Source organism: Microcebus murinus, chromosome 4 (genome assembly GCF_040939455.1).
Source record: "Microcebus murinus isolate Inina chromosome 4, M.murinus_Inina_mat1.0, whole genome shotgun sequence".
Classification (NCBI taxonomy): domain Eukaryota; kingdom Metazoa; phylum Chordata; class Mammalia; order Primates; family Cheirogaleidae; genus Microcebus; species Microcebus murinus.
In genome coordinates, this window is record NC_134107.1 from 68,224,626 (window position 1) to 68,244,068 (window position 19,443).

Sequence of the window (19,443 nt, forward strand, 5' to 3'; positions counted from 1 at the left end):
CAGAACTGCACTGACTGAAAAACTGTTTGTGATCTATAGTTTATTGTGTATCAAAGAGAGATGATCCAGACCACCTAGATGACTGCATTCTAATGATGTGTTAGGAATCCACACTTACAGTGGATACACAAAACAGCGTTTACCTGATTGTGACTTTTTCAGGTCAGTTTTCCTAAGAGCACCTATATCAATATGTGTCTATACTTTTTACACATTATTCATTTTCAAATACTTTAAAAGAGAACTAAGGTTTATTTTAAAGAAGGCAATTAATTTAGCCATATAGTTTGCCATTACTTTAATAGAATCAGCATGATAGGATATGTATATTTTAGGATTTATTAAGATATCCTGAACAACAAAGGATATCATTAAGCAAAACTACTGTATGTATCTGTATGTACATGTATGTATAAATAGCTGTGTATTTATAAAATAAATATCCATATATCATTTGGTTCAGGTGTGCATAAAGCAGGAAATAGAGAACTTTTTCTAAGTTCTAAATTATATATGCTGACAAAGGAATAAATTGAGACTAAGTTTAAACAGAATTATTCTCAACTGATATTTTAATGATGGTTATTGTTTCCTAAAAATTATGATGATACAATGATATATTTAATAAAGACTTGGAAGAAATTAGAAAAGACTTGAGACACTGGCAAATTTTCAATGTCTTCTGAAAATTTAGAGCAGGCAAAAGTAAAGCAAATCTGAATGATAACTTGGGTATGCTCATGTGTATGTGCGCAGTAGGGGAAATTGGGAACAGACACTAGAAGGGAAGAAAAAGTAGCCCATTGAATATGGGAATTGAATCCAAGGCTATCTTTCCCCATAAGGGTCTATTCTCTGTATTAATGCTTCTCTGGCCCCACCACTACCTCACTGCAATGCTTTAGTCTAGGTGTATGGTTTTCTCCGACAGATCTGAATAGAAATAATCTTTTGATATCAGTATAGACAAAGCTGGCACTGAAAAATATCATGAATCAACTAGATATCCTGGAATTGGAGACTCCTGTTGATTTGTTAGTCATTCCTCACACGTTCACCAAGCACTCTTTACGTGCCAGGCACTGTGCTAGACAATGGAAACAGAGGCACCTCTAAATTCAAGGAGTGCAAGAAAGGAAAACAAGAAAACTACATGTTAGTTTCATTCTCCAACTTACTTTCCTTTTCACCTCTCTCCAAAGAGAGTATAATTAGAAAGACAGAGAGAAAAACACTTAAAAATAAAATCTTATGTCATAAATCAGAGATGAGTACAAGGAACCAAGAAGGGAAAAAATAATTCTGCCTAGTTAGAGAAGGCTCCATGAAGGAGGAGATGAACTTCACAAAGCGTATCATACTCTCTTTGATAAAACAAAGGAAGAGAAGTTTGATAAAGACAGTAGAAGCAAACTATACATACTATATTCTGGTTCAAAGGAGAATCATTATAACTTAATATGATTTAAAGCCCCATCATTAGTTCCTTTAGGTTCCTTGCAAAAAAATTGTGTAAAATTTATGTCTTTAATAGTCAATATCAACTTTCAGTGATCCAACTAGAATATAGTGGTTCATTTGAAAAACTTCAAATATAACATAGTCTTTGTGACATTTAGTTGATTCCTAAGTTACAGTGAAAAATATGATGGCATCTAACTTGAGTCATTTGAAAATAGCTTGAACTTCAAGGAAAGTTTATTGTAACTATTGATAGAAGCATATCTCTTGAGTTTTTATGTCAGAAATGATGTTTTCTTGAGGGGGCTCCAAATCATTTTTAGCAGGGATTAATTTTTAACAATCATTTCTCATTGCTAATTGGTTATCTCAATACTTTGAAATAGATCTAATTAAAATAATCAAATATTTTGATACTTTTCTTCCAAGTCCTATTTATCTTAGCCTATCAAATGTACCCAGACTGGTTTATCTACTTGGATAAATGATAAGCACAAACAATGTTTCTGCAATATAAAACACAATGACAATAACTCACTTATTAATTCACTTTATATATCTATACGCTTCTATCAGGCTTACAAGGATCTAAGTATTGCATCACTACCTATTTAAAAAACAATCACACTTTTCAAGAGAAGTTTTTGGTAAGTATTCTTGGATAAGCAAAGAAAAAAAATTTAAGAAGTAACTTTTGGCTTCTTAATGTATATATGATATTATTAAACCCAACTGCAAAAGATATTTGTGCAATTCTAAGTAGTTTTAGGGGAACCAATCAGGAAGTTCACATTGCAGGTTATTTTAAACATTAATATCTGTAATATCAATATTGTGACCTTTTTTTAGTATATATTACTATTAGAAACCATTATCTTAAGTGGGATGAGTTTGGTTGGACCACTGTTTACTCTTTCTCACTAATTAATGTTTGGTAATATTAAGAATTCAGATTTTATACAGAGCAAAAACAGACATATTTATTTTGAACAAGAATTAAAGAGAATATACCATGCCTTTAAATGCATAGAATACATGCATTTCTCTATAGCTGTAACAGGTAAAAAAGGAAAAAAATAAAATAAAAGAATACCTAGGAAAATAAAAGGAAATGTTTCTTACCGGAATGAATGCATGTTGCATAGCTTGTTCACATTGTTTTAAGGAAGCAATAGTATCCCACAAAAGCTGATAATTCTCAGCCCGAGAAGCACTTGGCCGTTGCATAGCGAAAGCTGGTAACACTCAAACTGAGCTCATAGAACCCAGTTGAAGGAGGAAAAAAAACCCTGCAGATCTGTTACATAAACTTCTTAATTAGATCTGCTACACAAACTGCTATCTTAAGACTTAAAAAAAAAGTTAATCAGAACATTTCTTTTGGGGGATAACTGGGCATGACTTGAACAGAGACAGATGTTTTCATTGGGAAGGATTTTCTTTCCCACACTTGTGAAAAGCAATCCCATCAGTGTTCCCCTGTCTTTACACGGGTCTGGCGAAACTGCACATACCATAAGTGTGTGGGGGGAAAGAAGTAGGAGGGACAGAGATGTGAAAAAATATTTCTATCAGAAGATTTCAGTGGTAAGCCATGGAGGTAGAATTTGAGTAGCTTGTGAAATGTAGTAAAATTGAAGGAAGCATGTTACATACACACATGTATATACATATGCAGGTGTCTGTACTTGCTGCTGTGTGAGAAATACAGCTATATTACATACACATTCACAGTGTTATTTGATACGTCCAACTCTCCTCTCAGTTAAGACCTAGATGTGATACATTCTTCACCTACAGATTATTACGTCTTTTGTGACACTATAGATTGTTTAGCTGAGATTATCCCTAAAGATTAGCCAGAAGATTTGTGAGTATCTTAAAATTTAACAGTAATTAGAAAACCTTTGTATTGTCTATGCATTAAAGAAAAGTTACATTTATTTTTTATTCTAGCTAAAATTTACACAGATAATACAGGAAAATTATGCCTTTGAATGTTCTTGGGAACTGAGAGTGGGCTGCACAGAGCTGGAATGTGTTAATTCCAAAGAAATATGCATGTTCTCTGTAACACAACAACAAAAAAGGCTGGTAAAAGCATTAAATGAAATATGAACAGAATTTAGGGACATATTCTGAGTTCCCTTCACCTGAGGGATTGCTGAAGCAAGGGGTAAGTTATCTTGAAAGAAGGTGCTGAACCCTCAGAAGTTCCAAAGGAATCCATACTTTCAGGGCTAGTTCCACAACCAACAATGGTGATATTTACTGAAGCATTTTAAGAGGTGAAAGGCAAAAGGAGGGAATTATACAGCATAATAAATAAATTGTTTATTTAATTGACCTAGAAAACCCAAGGAGTATAAAACAAGGTACAAATTATAGGAAACAATTTATAACATAAATGAAAGAACTTTTGCTGTATTATTTTTGGAAAAGCGGCATGATTTGGGTTACCTAGTTTTTCTGCATTTGTACCCTGGCGTTGGTGGATTAGCTCATGCTAATGACCTTGTGGTTTGAAAACCTCAAACTGATATCAGCTAAATTTTCCTCTTATCTCAACTAACTTTCAATTTTGTACTAGAGTAATAGAAAGTAGAACTGTTTTTTTGGGGTTTTTTTCCCCAAAATTTTTACCTGGGCTAATTTGTAGGGAGATTGTTTTTCCTTAGTATTTCATGAGTACACAACCATAAGGCTATTGCCATTAGTCAGTTTGTTTTTCGATATCAATTCAATCCAACCTTCTCTTTTTCTCATTCATGGTGTTCTTCTGCTCAGCTCACACCCACAGTCCCTCCTCTGCCTTCATTCCTGCCCTTATAGTCTCCCATCTGCCCCAGCCACATGGTGCTTCTTCATGCACTGCCGACCAGCCAGCCCACAACTTCCAGAAAATATTCCTTCACTAGTAAATGAAGGAAACAAGAAAATTTTAAAAAGTTGTTTTTAAAGTCATCTTCCAAAATCCCAGACAATCCTTTCTGAAATCCTTGAGCAAATGTTTATCATTATTCCAGACCCTAATTTCTAGGTCTTCTATCATCTCTAGGGCTTTTTCCACATCTTGTTCATTGGGTCCTTTTGTTCTTTCATGTAAGCAGAATCTCCTAAAAGATCCTCTTTTCTTTTTTTTTTTTTTTTTTTTTTAAATTTTTTTTTTTTTATTTTGGCATATTATGGGGGTACAGATTTTAAGGTTTCAATAAATGCCCATTCCCCCCCTCCCCCCAAAAGTCTGAGTCTCCATCATGACCATCCCCCAGATGGTGCACATCTCACTCACTATGTATGTATATACCCGCCCCCCTCCCCCCTCCCACCTGCCCAATACCCTATTACTGTAGCACCTATGTGTCTACTTAGGTGCTACTCAGTTAATACCAGTTTGCTGGAGAATATATCTGGTGCTTGTTTTTCCATTCTTGGGATACTTCACTTAGTAGTATGGGTTCCAGCTCTAACCAGGAAAATATAAGGTGTGCTATATCACCATTGTTTCTTAGAGCTGAATAGTACTCCATGGTGTACATATACCACATTTTATTAATCCATTCTTTGATTGATGGGCACTTGGGCTGTTTCCACAGCCTTGCAATTATGAATTGTGCTGCTATAAACATTCGAGTGCAGGTGTCTTTTTTGTAGAGTGTCACTGGATCATTTGGGTAGATGCCCAGCAATGGGATTGCTGGATCAAATGGTAGATTCACTTGGATCGCTTTAAGGTATCTCCATATTGCTTTCCACAGAGGTTGAACTAGTTTGCAGTCCCACCAGCAGTGTAGGAGTGTTCCTCTCTCTCCGCAACCACGCCAGCATTTATTGTTTGGAGATTTTTTGATAAAGGCCATTCTCACTGGGGTTAAGTGATATCTCATTGTGGTTTTGATTTGCATTTCCCTGATGATTAGAGATGTTGAGCATTTCTTCATATGTTTGTTGGCCATTCTTCTGTCTTCTTTAGAAAAATTTCTGTTCAAGTCCTTTGCCCACTTTTTAATGGGGTTATTTGATTTTTTCTTCCTAATTTTCGTGAGTTCTAAGTATATTCTAGTTATCAGTCCCTTATCGGATGCATAGGATGCAAAAATTTTCTCCCATTCTGTAGGCTGTCTGTTTACTTTCATGACTATTTCTTTGGCTGTGCAGAAGCTTTGTAGTTTGATCATGTCCCATTTATTTATTTTTGTTGCTGCTGTGATTGCCTTTGGGGACTTCTTCATAAACTGTTTGCCCAGGCCGATGTCTAGGAGAGTGTTTCCAACTTTTTCCTCTAGAGTTCTAATAGTTTCATATCTTAGGTTTAAGTCTGTTATCCAGCGTGAGTTGGTTTTTGTGAGAGGTGAAAGGTGTGGGTCCTGTTTGAGCCTTCTACAGGTGGCTATCCAGTTTTCCCAGCACCATTTATTGAAGAGGGATTCTTTTCCCCAGCGTATGTTTTTGTCTGCTTTGTCAAAGATGAGATGGCTATATGAGGATGGTTTTATATCAGGATTCTCACATCTGTTCCACTGGTCAATATTCCTGTTTTTGTGCCAATACCATATTGTTTTAATTACTACAGCTTTGTAGTATAGTTTGATATCTGGCATATTAATGCCTCCCATTTTGTTTTTGTTGCCTAGAATTGCTCTTGATATTCGGGGTCTTCTTTGGTTCCATACGAAGCGTAAAATTATTTTTTCTATATCTGTGAAGAATGCTGATGGGATTTTAATAGGTATTGCATTGAATCTGTAGATCAGTTTGGGTAGTATAGACATTTTGATGATATTGAGTCTGCCGATCCACGAGCATGGTATGGATTTCCATCTGTTTACATCCTCTGCTATTTCCTTCCTCAGTGTTTCATAGTTCTCCCTGTAGAGGTCTTTTACCTCTTTGGTTAAATATATTCCTAGGTACTTTAATTTCTTTGTTGCTATTGTGAAGGGAATTGAGTCTTTGATTTGGTTCTCAATTAGATTGTTGTTGGCGTATATGAATGCCTCTGATTTCTGTGTATTAATTTTGTATCCTGAGACTTTACTAAATTCATTGATCAGTTCCAGGAGTTTCTTGGTTGAATCCTTGGGGTTTTCTAGATACAATATCATATCATCAGCAAACAGTGAAAGTTTGATCTCTTCTGCCCCTATTTGGATACCTTTGATTCCATTTTCTTGTCTGATTGCTGTAGCCAAGACTTCCAGCACTATGTTGAACAGAAGTGGAGATAGTGGGCAGCCTTGTCTGGTTCCAGTTCTAAGTGGGAATGATTTCAATCTTTCCCCATTCAGTATGATGTTGGCTATGGGTCTGTCATATATGGCTTGTATCATTTTTAGGTATGTCCCTTCTATGCCTATTTTCTTAAGTGTTCGTATCATGAAAGGGTGTTGAATTTTGTCAAAAGCTTTTTCTGCATCTATTGAAAGGATCATGTGATCTTTGTTTTTGCTTCTGTTTATGTGGTGAATTGCATTTATAGATTTACGTATGTTGAACCATCCCTGCATCCCTGGGATGAAGCCCACTTGGTCGTGGTGGATTATTTTTTTGATAAGTGTCTGGATTCGGTTAGCTAAGATTTTGTTGAAAATTTTTGCATCTATATTCATTAGGGATATTGGTCTGTAGTTTTCTTTTTTTGTTGCATCTTTTCCTGGTTTTGGTATCAGAGTAATATTCGCTTCATAAAAGGTGTCGGGGAGGTTTCCGTTCTTCTCGATGTTGTGGAATAGTTTCTGCAAGATAGGTACTAGTTCTTCTTTGTAAGTATGGTAAAATTCAGGTGTGAAGCCATCTGGACCGGGACTTTTCTTTTTAGGGAGATTTTTAATTGCTGTTTCTATTTCAGCTGTTGAGATTGGTCTGTTCAGGGAATCTATTTCTTCCTGGTTGAGCCTAGGGAGGCTGTGTGTTTCTAGAAATTTGTCCATTTCCTCCACATTTTCCAGTTTGTGTGCATAAAGATTTTTGTAGTATTCATAAATTGTATCTTGTATCTCTTTGGGATCAGTTGTGATATCTCCTTTTTTATTCCTGATGGAGCTTATTAGAGATTTCTCTTTTCTGCTTTTCGTTAGCTTAGCCAACGGCGTGTCAATCTTGTTTATTTTTTCAAAGAACCAACTTTTTGTTTTATTAATCTCCTGAATAGCTTTCCTGTTTTCAATTTCGTTTAGTTCTGATTTGATCTTGTTGATTTCACTTCTTCTGCTGGGTTTGGGGTTGGTCTGTTCTTCTTTTTCCAGCTCTTTGAGTCGTTTCATTAGATTGTCTATTTGTGATCTTCTTGCCTTTTGGTTATAGGCATTTATGGAGATAAACTTTCCTCTCAGAACTGCTTTAGCTGTGTCCCAGAGGAGTTGATAACTTGTCTCTCCATTGTCGTTTTCTTCATAGAAGTTTTTTATTTCCGTCTTGATTTCTTCATTTACGAAGTAATCATTTAGTAGGAGGTTGTTTAATTTCCACGTTTTTGTGTAGAAATGTGAGTTTCTGTTAGGGTTGATTTCTAGTTTTATTCCACTGTGATCTGAGAAGGTACATGGTATGATTTCTATTTTTTTAAATTTCTTGAGATTTTCTTTGTGTCCTAGGATATGGTCAATCTTAGAGAATGTCCCGTGAGCTGATGAGAAGAACGTATATTCAGTGGATTTTGGGTAGAATGTTCTGTAGATGTCTGTCAGACCCAATTGTTCTAGAGTTTTGTTTAAGTCCATTATTTCTTTATTAATTTTCTGTTTGGAGGATCTGTCTCGTGCCGTCAGTGGGGTGTTGAAATCCCCGGCGATTATGGAGTTGCTATTAATCCATTTGCTTAGATCCAGTAAGGTTTGCTTTATGAATCTGGGTGCACCTAAGTTGGGTGCATATATATTTAAAATTGTTATCTCTTCTTGTTGGACTGTGCCCTTCACCATTATATAATGACCCTCTTTGTCTTTTACTACTTTTGTTGGCTTAAAAACTAAATCGTCTGAAATTAGAACTGCCACATCAGCCTTCTTTTGGCTTCTGTTTGCTTGGAATATTGATCTCCACCCTTTTATTTTTAGTCTATGTGCATCCTTGCAGGTTAAATGTGTTTCCTGAAGACAGCATATACTTGGCCTGTATTTTCTTATCCATTCAGCCAGCCTATGTCTCTTGAGTGGAGAGTTTAAGCCATTCACATTTATTGAGAGAACTGATAGGTAAGGTAGATTACTGATCATTCTGTTGGGTTGGATGTTGTTGCTATGATTTGTGTCTTGAGCCATTGTAATATCTGGCCTTTAATATCTTTGGGTTTTGGTTGTTTTTATATCCGTGGATTATTATTATGATGTTCCGTGCATAACGCTGTTTTAAGTACTTCTTGTAGGGCTGGTCTTGTCTTGGTGAATTCTCTGAGCCTTTGCTTGTCTGAGAATGTTTTTATTTCTCCTTCATATATGAAGCTTAGTTTTGCAGGGAATAATATTCTAGGCTGGGCATTGTTTTGTTTCAAAAGAGTGAGAATGGGGCCCCAGTCTCTCCTTGCTTGTAAAGTCTCATTAGAGAAGTCTGATGTTATTCGAATTGGCTTTCCCTTGTATGTCACTTGCTTCTTTTGTCTTACAGCTCTTAGAAGGGCCTCTTTAGTTGATACTTTGGTCAGTCTGATGACTGCATGACGTGACGTCTTCCTGTTTGCATTGAATCTCCCAGGGGTCCTCTGGGCTTCTTGAACTTGTATATCGAGATTTTGAGCAAGACCTGGGAAATTTTCCTCTATTATATCTTCAAAAAGCTTGTCCAGCCCTTGAGTGTTGTCTTCCTCCCCTTCGGCTAAACCTATGACCCTCACGTTAGGTTTTTTCACATAATCCCACAGCTCTTGTAGGCTTTGATCTTTTCTCTTGTTTCTCTGCTGTATTTCTGTGACTGATTTATTTAATTGGAAGGTGTTATCTTCAAGCTCTGAGATTCTTTCTTCTGCTTGATCCACCCTGTTCTTGAGACTTTCCACAGTATTTTGTAGTTCTCTGAGTTGATTCTTCATCTCCAGGACTTCGGTTAAAGTTTTCTTCACTGTGTCAATCTCTTTGTTGAACCTTTGTTCCATTTCTTGGAGGTTTTTTGTGTTTTCTTGGTGTTGGTTATTGAGTTGTTGTTGCAGCTGGGTGAGTGTTCTTATGATCCACATACGAAATTCCTTTTCTGTCATATTGGTTGCCTGATTTTGGTCGGTGTCCGTTTCTAGGGGGCTGGTGCTCCTCCTTGGGGGTGTGTTTTCCGTTTGGTTCTTCATATTTCCTGAGTTCTTTCGCTGATTTCTTCCCATGTCGATCAGTTGTTGTTTCTTTCCTTAGGTTATTGTTTGGGTATTCACATACCTTGTTTAGTTTCTGAGGCGTTAGGTGGTGCCTGTGGGTGAAATTGGACCACTCCCTGTATATTGAGTCAGTGGGTGCCGTGGAAAGGCTGTGCAAGATGCTGTCCCTGTCAGTAGGTGGCGTTTGCTTGGAGGAACAGGCTATGGTGTTGATTTTGAGTCCTGTTATCAGCTCTCGTTCTGGGCGGAGCTGGGTTGGGTAAGCCTGCCCTCAGGCCGTTAGCAGGGGTCAAAGTTCTGTTCTCTGCTGTCAGGGCGGGGCTGGGATGGTCCCGCTCAGCCAGAAAGTCTGGGTGTGGGGGTGGGGCTGTCTGAGACCCACAGTCTGCAGCAGGCCTCGCTTCTTTCCACCCTCCCCAACTCCGCAGCTACTCCTGAGCCTCTGCCAGCAGGCCAGACCACAAGCCACCAGGCCTCCCCGGACTGTGATGCCGGCGGGGAGGTTCCCTGCACAGGAACGCCACCTGGGTTGGGCGCAGGGCCTCCTCCTGGGACGCCGTTCCGCCCGATCCGCCCCTGGAGGCACACAGACCTCTAGGACGCCGATCTGCACCTGGAGGCACACAGACCTCAGTGGGCTGTTCACGTATAATCCTTCTGTGCCCCGGGCAATGCTAGCCCTCGGTGCAGGGGATCTGGTCTGCAGGTCCGACCTCTGGGTCCCAGAGTTCAAACTGTATTCCCACCAGGGAGAGGGTTTCCGGTCCTAATTCACCCACAGGGAGCCCAAGCTGGGTCTATGTCTCTCAGCCTCTGAGTCGGCACCGTTTTCCTGGGAACAAGGTGCCAGCAGCACCTGGGAGGGCGGGCGGGGTCCCAAACGGGAAGGTCCCGTTCCCTGGAGGTGCCTCCGGCTGGTGGCTGTATTGTCTCTCTGGGCAGCCGCGGGTAGGGTCGGCGGAGGGGAGGAGGAGGCAATATGGCTCCTGCCGCGCGGCTCTCCGTGCACACAGAGGTGCCCGGAGGAAGTTGGGAACCTGGTGCCACGTCTGTTACAGGCTCACCGTTGGCAGGCGGCGGCAGTCTCTGGGCTGATGTCCGCAGGTCTCTCCACCCGCTGGGGAGCCCACCAGCAGTCCCGAATGCAGGGGAGGGGAAACAGCAAATCCACCTACCCTTGCCGCTGGTCTCCGGGCTGCTCTGGTGGTCTCAGCCTCCAGTTCTCCTCCGCAGCCTCCTCCCGTGGAGTCTCCCGGGGTCTCAGGTACCCCTCCTTCCGGCCCTTGTCCGCTGTATGCTCGTCTTCTTGCTTCTTTCCTCTAGTTTCTGCTAGAATCGGTCTTTTCTGCAGAGACCCTCTGTCTGGCGGTGTTATTCGTCCGCCATCTTGCTCCGCCCCCCCCTCTTTTCTTTATTCTTTGGAGGAAGGGTAGAAAATTCATAGTCTCTGTGTGTAGAAATTCTACATAAATGCCTTTTGACTCATTCACTTATCCAACAAACATATCAAGCATGTCCCTTGTATTATACTTTTTGAAAGCATTATGGGCAAATAGATATATCAAATGTTGATTCTACCTTTAAGGAGCTTAAAATCTAATAGGAGGGATGATACATAGGCACAAATACCAAAAAGATAAGCTAAAAAAGTATAAGTGCCATAAAAGAGGTGGCATAAACTATTCTGAAAACAATGAAAAAGAAAAATTATGTGTCCATAGGGAAATTAGGGCAGCCTCCTGGAAGATTTTGCACTTTGCTAGAGCTTGAAGTTAGAGTAGAATTTGGACAAGATAGGTAAGGGAAATTGCAGAGAAAGAAAAGGGAGAGCAAAGGCACAGGGTGGGAAAGAGTTCATTAATGGTTAGTTTGGAAGTAAAATAACACCAAGAAAAAATTTGTACACCAATGACTTAACACTCAGATTTGGACGGGTGTCAAGGCTATTCTTGAATGAAAATTAGTAACTCTCTATTCCTAATAATAACCAATATTACTTTAATCAATTCTTCCTCATCAATTCAGTGAAAATCTTAAACCTCTTGAAGGTGATAAATTCTATCTTTACTCCACACTCTTTAATAGGGGCACATTGATATACTTTTGGAGCCTTTAGGTAGCTTAGTCATTTGGGTTATATTACTCAGTTAATTATTTAGTTTTATTAAGTACATATCACATATTTTGTATTCCTTCCCAATCACTTTTATAAGTTCTGAAAACTCATACTTTCAAAATTCAAGTGGAGTCTACCATAAATAAAACATTTAACTAGTAAAATATTTTACTCAGTTTAATTGGGCCCAGTTTAACAAACATTTATTGAACTCTTCTGTATGCCAAGCACTGCGCTAGAAATAGGGAATATAAAAATAAATGTAATATTATTTCAATCTTCTATTTCTTTTCTACTACCACTCAATGTGCAATTCTCCCTGCCCCAAAGTGGACCATATGTATTTTCCTCCTGTTACCAAAATGTCTGATATTAAATCATTACCATTTTCCATTAAATTCTCACTCACTAGGCCACTAGGTCACATGTCTATCATATCTAAGTATGTTCCTATGCTTTAACTTAGATTGCAGGCCTCAGAATGGTACTTTTTGCATGGTGGGATTGCAATAAACAAGCAGGTATATACTGGAATGCTTTCTGCTGGTGATTGATTTAAATTTGATTGATTTAAATTTAACTTCATCGCAATTGCACTTCCAGTAAGAAATGTAGTAGCAGGGCCTGAGTTTGTATTCTCACCTAAAATAACCAAAAAACAGGACAAAATATATGAAAGAATGAATTTCAAGAATGGACATCAGACAAAAAAAAAACAGTGGATTCTGAGAGAAAGGAAACAAACAAGGTGGTGCTGTGCTTCCCCCATATTACAGCCTTGAACTCCTAGGACACAGGGCAGGGAGGAGGAATGCAGTTGTAGCCCAGTGGACTTGCTAAGTTTAGAAGATAGAGTTGATTTTCTGAAGAGATCAAGGCAGCAAGTAGTAATAGAGACATGCTAATTATAGTTGGAGATCTCACTATCCTTCTATAAATAATTAATAAAATAAGCAGACAGAAAATTGTAAGGATATAGACTTGTATAAAACAAGCCATTAATTTGAGCCAGTGTAGCCTTATAGAATACTTTACACAACAGCAAAATAAAAACATTCTTTCCAAGTGCTCATGTAGCATCTACCAAGATAAAACATATTTTGAGGTATAAATTTTCATAAATTTAAAAGAATCATGTCATAGGAAGTATATTATCTGATCACAATAAAATTTAGTTAGAAATTAATGACAGAACAATCTCTGGAAACTTGAAAAATATTAAGGAAATGTCTCAAAATAATACAATTCTAAATAACCCAATGGTTAAAGAAGAAATCCAAAGTAAATTATAATAGAATGCAGTTTGAACTGAATTAAACCATAATATATCAACTTTTGTTGGATGTCCTCAAAGCAATAATTAAGGAAAGATATATATTAGTACATGCTTATATTTCAAAAGAAGGTCCGAAATTCGTGATCACAGCTCTCATCTTTAGCAACCAGAAAAAAATATTGCAAATTAAACCCAAAATAAGCATATGGAAGGAAATAAAAATATCAGAACAGAAAATAGAGGAAAACAAATGAAACCGAAAGCTAGTTCTTTGATAATATCAATACAATGATAATCCTCTAAAAACACTAATGTTGAAAAAAGGAGGAACAAATTATCAAACTCAAGATAGAAGGAGATGACATCCCTGCATATTCTGTAGACATGAAAGAGCTAGTAAAGAAATTTTATAAACAACTTCTTGCCAATAAATTTGATATACTGGATATATGAAAGTGAAATGGAAAAATTCCTTGAAAGACACAAAATACCACAAAGCTCACTCAAGAAAAAATAAGTAACCTGCATAGTCATACCACATACCTACTAAAGTTATTTGTAATTAAAAACATCCTACCAAGAAAATGCCACACCCAGATGGCTTCACTGATGAATTCTACCAAACATTTAAGAAAGAAATAATAGCAATTCTACACAAACTTTCAGAGAACTGAAGAGGAACAAATACTTTCCAATTCATTTTTTTGAAGCCAGCATTAACCTGCTCCCAAACCAGATGAAGAAATTATAAGAAAAGCAAACACCAATATGCTCTCATGAATACAGATACAAAATTTCAAATAAATTAGCAAATTTAATTCAGCAATATATAAAAAGGATAATGCATCATTATTAAGCAGGCTTTATCTTGAGAATACAAAGTTGGTTTTACATTTGAAAACAAACCAATGTAGTTTATTATATGAATTTTTTGAAGAAACAAACAAAAAAAACTGACATATGATCACCTTAGTAGGAACAGAAACAGCATTTTACAAAATTCAATATCCATTTCTGTTTAAAAAATAACTCCAAAGACAAAACAAGTATGTCCCTTCTCACAACTTCTACTAAACATTGTCTGAGAGGTTCTAAAAAGTGTAACAAGGGAAGAAAAATAATAAAGATTGGAAATTATAAAATAAATATGGTTTATTTACAGATGATCTAATTATCTGTGGAAAATCTCATGAATATTGAAGAAAAGCTACTAGAAATTATAAGCAAGTTTAGCAAGGTTGCAGAATACTAGATTAATATACAAAGATCAATTATATTTCTCTATATTAGTGATAATAAATATAAAATTAAAATAAGAAATAATACCATTTTTAGTAAGTTTTTAAAAAATGAAATACTTAAGGATAAACCTGATAAAAATGCACAAGCCATGTATGTACACAGATTAAAGATGCAATATTATTAAAATGTCATGCTCTGAAACTAATTTATAGATTCAATGCAGTCCCAATCAAAATCCTAGTGCATATTTTATTTATTATTTATTTATGTTTCAGAAATTGACAAGCTGATTCTAAAATCATAGTGAAAATCAAAAGACATACAATAGCCAAAACAATTTTGTAAAAGAAAAATAAAATTGAAAAAAAAAAAAAACCACTTCCTGATTTCTAGACTACTTATAAAGCTAATGTAATCAAGACAGTGTGGTACTGGCATAAAGACATATAAATAGATCAATGGAACATAATAAAGACTCCAAGAGTTGACCCATAGATATATAGACAACTGATATTCAACAAAGCTACAAGGGCAATTCAATGGAGGAAAGGTAATCTTTTCAAATGATATTAGAACAATTGGATATCCATATGCAAAATAACAAACTTTGAGCCAGATCTCTTACTAAATATTAACTCAAAATGGATTATAGATCTAGATGTGAAATCTCAATAAAACATTAAAAGAAACATAGGAGAAAATCTTCATGGGGTTGACTTCATGGCTAAAAATTTCTGTTGTCCCTAAAAATCATTGTTGAGATAATAACAAAGATAAGCCATAGAGTGTAAGAAAATATTTACAAATATATATCTGATAAAGGACTTGTTTCTAAAATATGCCAAGAACTCTCAAAACTCAATAATAAGAAAAGAAATAATCCAATTAAAAATGAGCAAAATATTTGAACAGACACAATCGCCAATGAAGATACAGGTATCAAATAAACATGTGAAATGATTATCAATATCATGAATTATTGGAGAAATGGAAATCAAAACCATAATCTGATACTACTATGCACCTATTAGAATGACTAATGTTAAAAAGTAATGGCCATACCAAGGTTAGAACTCTTAGACATTGCTCCTGAGAATGTAAAATAGGATAACCCCTTTGGAAATACTTGATTTTTTTTTAAATTTAACATATACCTATCCTATGATTTAATGATTTCGCTCCTAGATATTTACCCAAGAGAAATAAATGCAAAAGACTATTCAAATACTTTTATGCAAATATTTATAGCAGCTTTATTTATAATAGCCTGAAACCTGAAATAACATCAACAGTTGAATGGATAAACAAATTGTGATATTTGTATGCAACCAAATACTATTTAGCAATAAAAAGGAATGAACTATTGATAGATGCAACAACATGGATGAATCTCAAAATAATCATGCTGAGTGAAAGAGGACAGACAGAAGAAGTATATACTATGATCTCATTTACATAAAATTTTAGAAAATGCAAACAAATTTATGTGTCAGAAAAGAGAACAATCCTTGCCTGGGAATAGTGAGGTAGGGAGGCTAGGGTAAGGGAGATGGCTGGAGGTATTACGAATGGGCATGAAGAAATTTTGTGGGTGATGGATATGTTCCTTATCTTGAATAGATGGTCTTGTATCAGCTGTACCTCACTGAAGCTATTTTTTAAATTTCTTTAAAATTTTCTAGAAAAATCATCAGAAAGTTTCATACTCCTGCGTTTTATCCTAACTAACAAGCTCTAATCATTTAATATTATAATCAACCTATCTCCCTGGGGAGGGGTGGGCGAAGACAGAAAAGCATGGAAAGCACTGACCTTCCAGCAGGAAGGGAAGCAAAGGGTAAGTTTAATCAGAGGAAAGGACCAAGATTTGAATACACAGGGCCCTTACTTCTAGTTATGATTCTTGCCCTAATTAGTCATAAGATCTTGGTTCAGTCATTTTGCTTTGACAAGCTTCAGTTACTCAATTACAAAACAAAAAGATTAGTCTCAACCATCTCTCAAGTGTCTTTCAGAGCTATCACTCAATGATCTATGGTTACATTTTAATCCTTAACAATCCCATTATCCCCTCAACTAAGGTATAGCTTTAAATTTAGTAAAACTATCAGATGTAATTTTGAATTGTATACTATGTCATATATTGGTAAGCTCTCTCCAGAAAGATAGTAAAGTCCCTTGAGGGTAAGGTCCTCCCTTATAAACTTTCTGGTTTTCCAATAGTATTTAAAGTTCGGAGCCCACATCATTGTAATAGTGGCATTATAACGTATTAAAATTACAATGATAAATATCTGTCATTTTACTGTTTAAAAAAACTACTTCCCATATAGCATCTATCTCATCCCCACAGACTTTTTATTCCCAATTTACGGATAGAGAAAGATGTTCACAGAGGTTAAAATAACTTGTTTCACCACTTACTATCCATAGGATCTTGGATAAGTTTCTTGGTTTCTCTTTGCTTTGTTTTTTTTTTTTTCTATAAAGTGGAGATTATAATAGTACTTATCTCATGGGGTTGTTGAAGATTAAATGAGTTAATATTTGTAAGATTTTAAAGTAGAGCCTGGCACATAGTAAGCACTATCATCAGTGTTTATAAATTAATTTAAATTAAATGTATCAATTCATTTAATAAGAATAGACATAAGATTAAATTAATGTCTTTTGGCTCTCAGTTCAACATACATTTGACCTGTGATCAGTAATTATATAGGTAATTGTACATTTACCTTTCTTATCACCATACACTCTAGTCTAAAATATGTAACCTCCTAGTGTTCATTCTTCCTGGACTCTATTTGTTTCCTTCATAGTTCCCATATTAATTAAAAATATCCTTATATATTTACCTTTTTGTTTCTTATCTCTGGCTCTAAACCATAAACTCAGAGAGCAGAAGCCAATGCACAGTCGTCTCCAGGAGAGTGTTTAGAGTATCATGTATTCTTTCAGGGTTTGGTTGATATTATTGCTATTAACAGAGCCTAAATAGATAAAAGCTAATTAAAATTTCAAAAATATATGTTAGTATGTTTACAAGTATCTTCTGTATTTACAGAAATCTATGGTGAATACGGCTATGGCTCTTATAAAAATCTGGCCTCTGATCAATTTTCTCCTATTAGAGCAAGTGACACTTCTTTGACAGGGCAAGACTTGTATGGCTGTACCTGGTAAAATGGCAAATGAACTTCTACTATAAGCTGCAGTTTTCCAGAGGGCAAGATATGATCTGTGGTATATTGAAATTCATACAACATCAAATTGTGCTCTATATTCAGTCAGTCAGTCAGTCATGCTTCAAACGTGCTTAAGAGATGCAAGGCATTGTATTAGAGTGATATGCTACACACTCTGCAGAGACTTTGGAATCAGATACCAACTGCTATAAAGGAGAGAAAGCAAATGATCTGAGAGAAGTTATCTGAAGTAAGCAGGATAACAGGTTGTGTTTGAACATAGTTCTATTGGATGCTAGATCACAGCATTTTAAATCTCAGAACAGAGTCAAAGCCAGGGCTAACCCGAATAGAACTGTGAGGCAGATGAAGTCTGTCTTTATCATCTTCCTCCCTGTCTAGGAGGAGCCTTCAGCCCTCTCCTCTTGGCTCCTTTCACAGAAGGAAAGCTACTTGAACTCATTTATAGAACAACATTAAGAATTTATTTTTATTTTTTAAAATAAATTTTATTGTGTATATTTAAGGTATATGACAAGACACATATAGTAAAATGGTTATTATAGTGAAGCAAATTAACATATCCATCATCTCACAAAGTTATCATTTTTTTGCCCGTGTGGAAAGAACAGCTAAAATCTACTCATTAAGGAAAAATCCTGACTACAATACAATATTATTAACTGCAGTCCTCATGCTCTATATTAGATCTGTAGACTTACATTAAGAATTTAATGTTTCTTCCCCCACTGCTTTCTTTACTCTTTTTGTGGGCAACTGTCAATCTTATTCATCTATCCCCAGTCCCAAGAAGCATATAATGAGGAACAGCAAAGGTCTGTTAAACAAATAGATGTATGTGAAAAATGTTGTACTTAATATTGATAATAATAGAAATTCCTTATATTTGTAGAGCATGTTTTGATTGACAAAGCACTTTCACAATTTGGAATTCTCTTCCCTGTTACTTTTCACCCCCACCTATTTAAAAATTTAAATGTTATGTCAATGGCTTCCTCATTTATTTTCTTGGTCAGATTTCTCTCTTGAATTGGATAGCCTGTTGCCTACTGGTCATCTCTACTCAGGTGTCTCATAGACCTCTCAAACTTAACAGCTTCAACATCTGACCTCTTATCCCCCTCTTCTACCCTCAAATATGCTTCTCTTTCATCTTCCTCATTCTGTAAATTCCAGCTCTTCCTACTTAGTCGCTCAAGTCAGATGTCTGTACCTGAGGAACCTCCATATCTACTTCAACTTTATGACCCTTTGCGCTTGGCATGATCTGGCTCTGCCTGTCATCAATGTCGTTTTGTGGCATTTCCCCTTCTCTGTGCCCTAGCCCCACAAGCCTTCCACCAGTACTCAGGATATGATGCATCCCATTCTCATGTTGTTTCCTATGCAAATGCTAGTTCTTCTGATTCAAATCTCCCACCTGTTCTCCAGAATTCTCTCCCACTTATTGTTTAAATCTTAGTTCCACTGTGCATCGTAGGAGGCTTATCACAGCCCTGTCCTCTATTTGCTAGATGTCAATAGCACTTCCTTCCCCCAGTTGTGAAAACTAAATAGGTCTCAGATATTATCAAATGTCCCCTGGGGGGATAAAATTATATCCAGTTGAGAACCACTGCCCTATATCTTACTCAAGACATTCTGTTAAAGCTTTTCATGGAGCCTAGTTTGGGAACCTCACTCTTGTGACTTTGTGAGATGTTTGGATTATTGTTGAATTCCCCACTGAACTACCCTATTACAGATAGAAACCAGTTCTTTTGTTTATTACTATATACATAGTGTCCAGCATGAGATAAACACTCAATAAACATTTGTTGAATAAATAAATGGACGTAACTTTCAC

At 36.5% G+C, this 19,443-nt stretch overlaps 1 protein-coding gene across 20 annotated transcripts in view; it reads right to left on the bottom strand.

Moving 5' to 3' along the window:
- DLG2 (discs large MAGUK scaffold protein 2) overlaps positions 1 to 19,443 on the bottom strand; it is a 1,870,454-nt gene that overhangs the window by 696,407 nt on the left and 1,154,604 nt on the right. For 2 of the 20 annotated variants that reach the window (XM_076002380.1, XM_076002378.1), the window contains exon 1: positions 2,584 to 3,141. The exons of 17 other annotated variants lie outside the window; for them this stretch is intronic. In XM_076002380.1, the coding sequence (XP_075858495.1) occupies positions 2,584 to 2,688 (105 nt within the window). In that variant the 5' untranslated portion in view covers positions 2,689 to 3,141. Of the gene's footprint in view, positions 1 to 2,583; positions 3,145 to 19,443 lie in introns of those variants that run through there. One more of the 20 variants, XM_076002375.1, reaches the window with a different exon arrangement.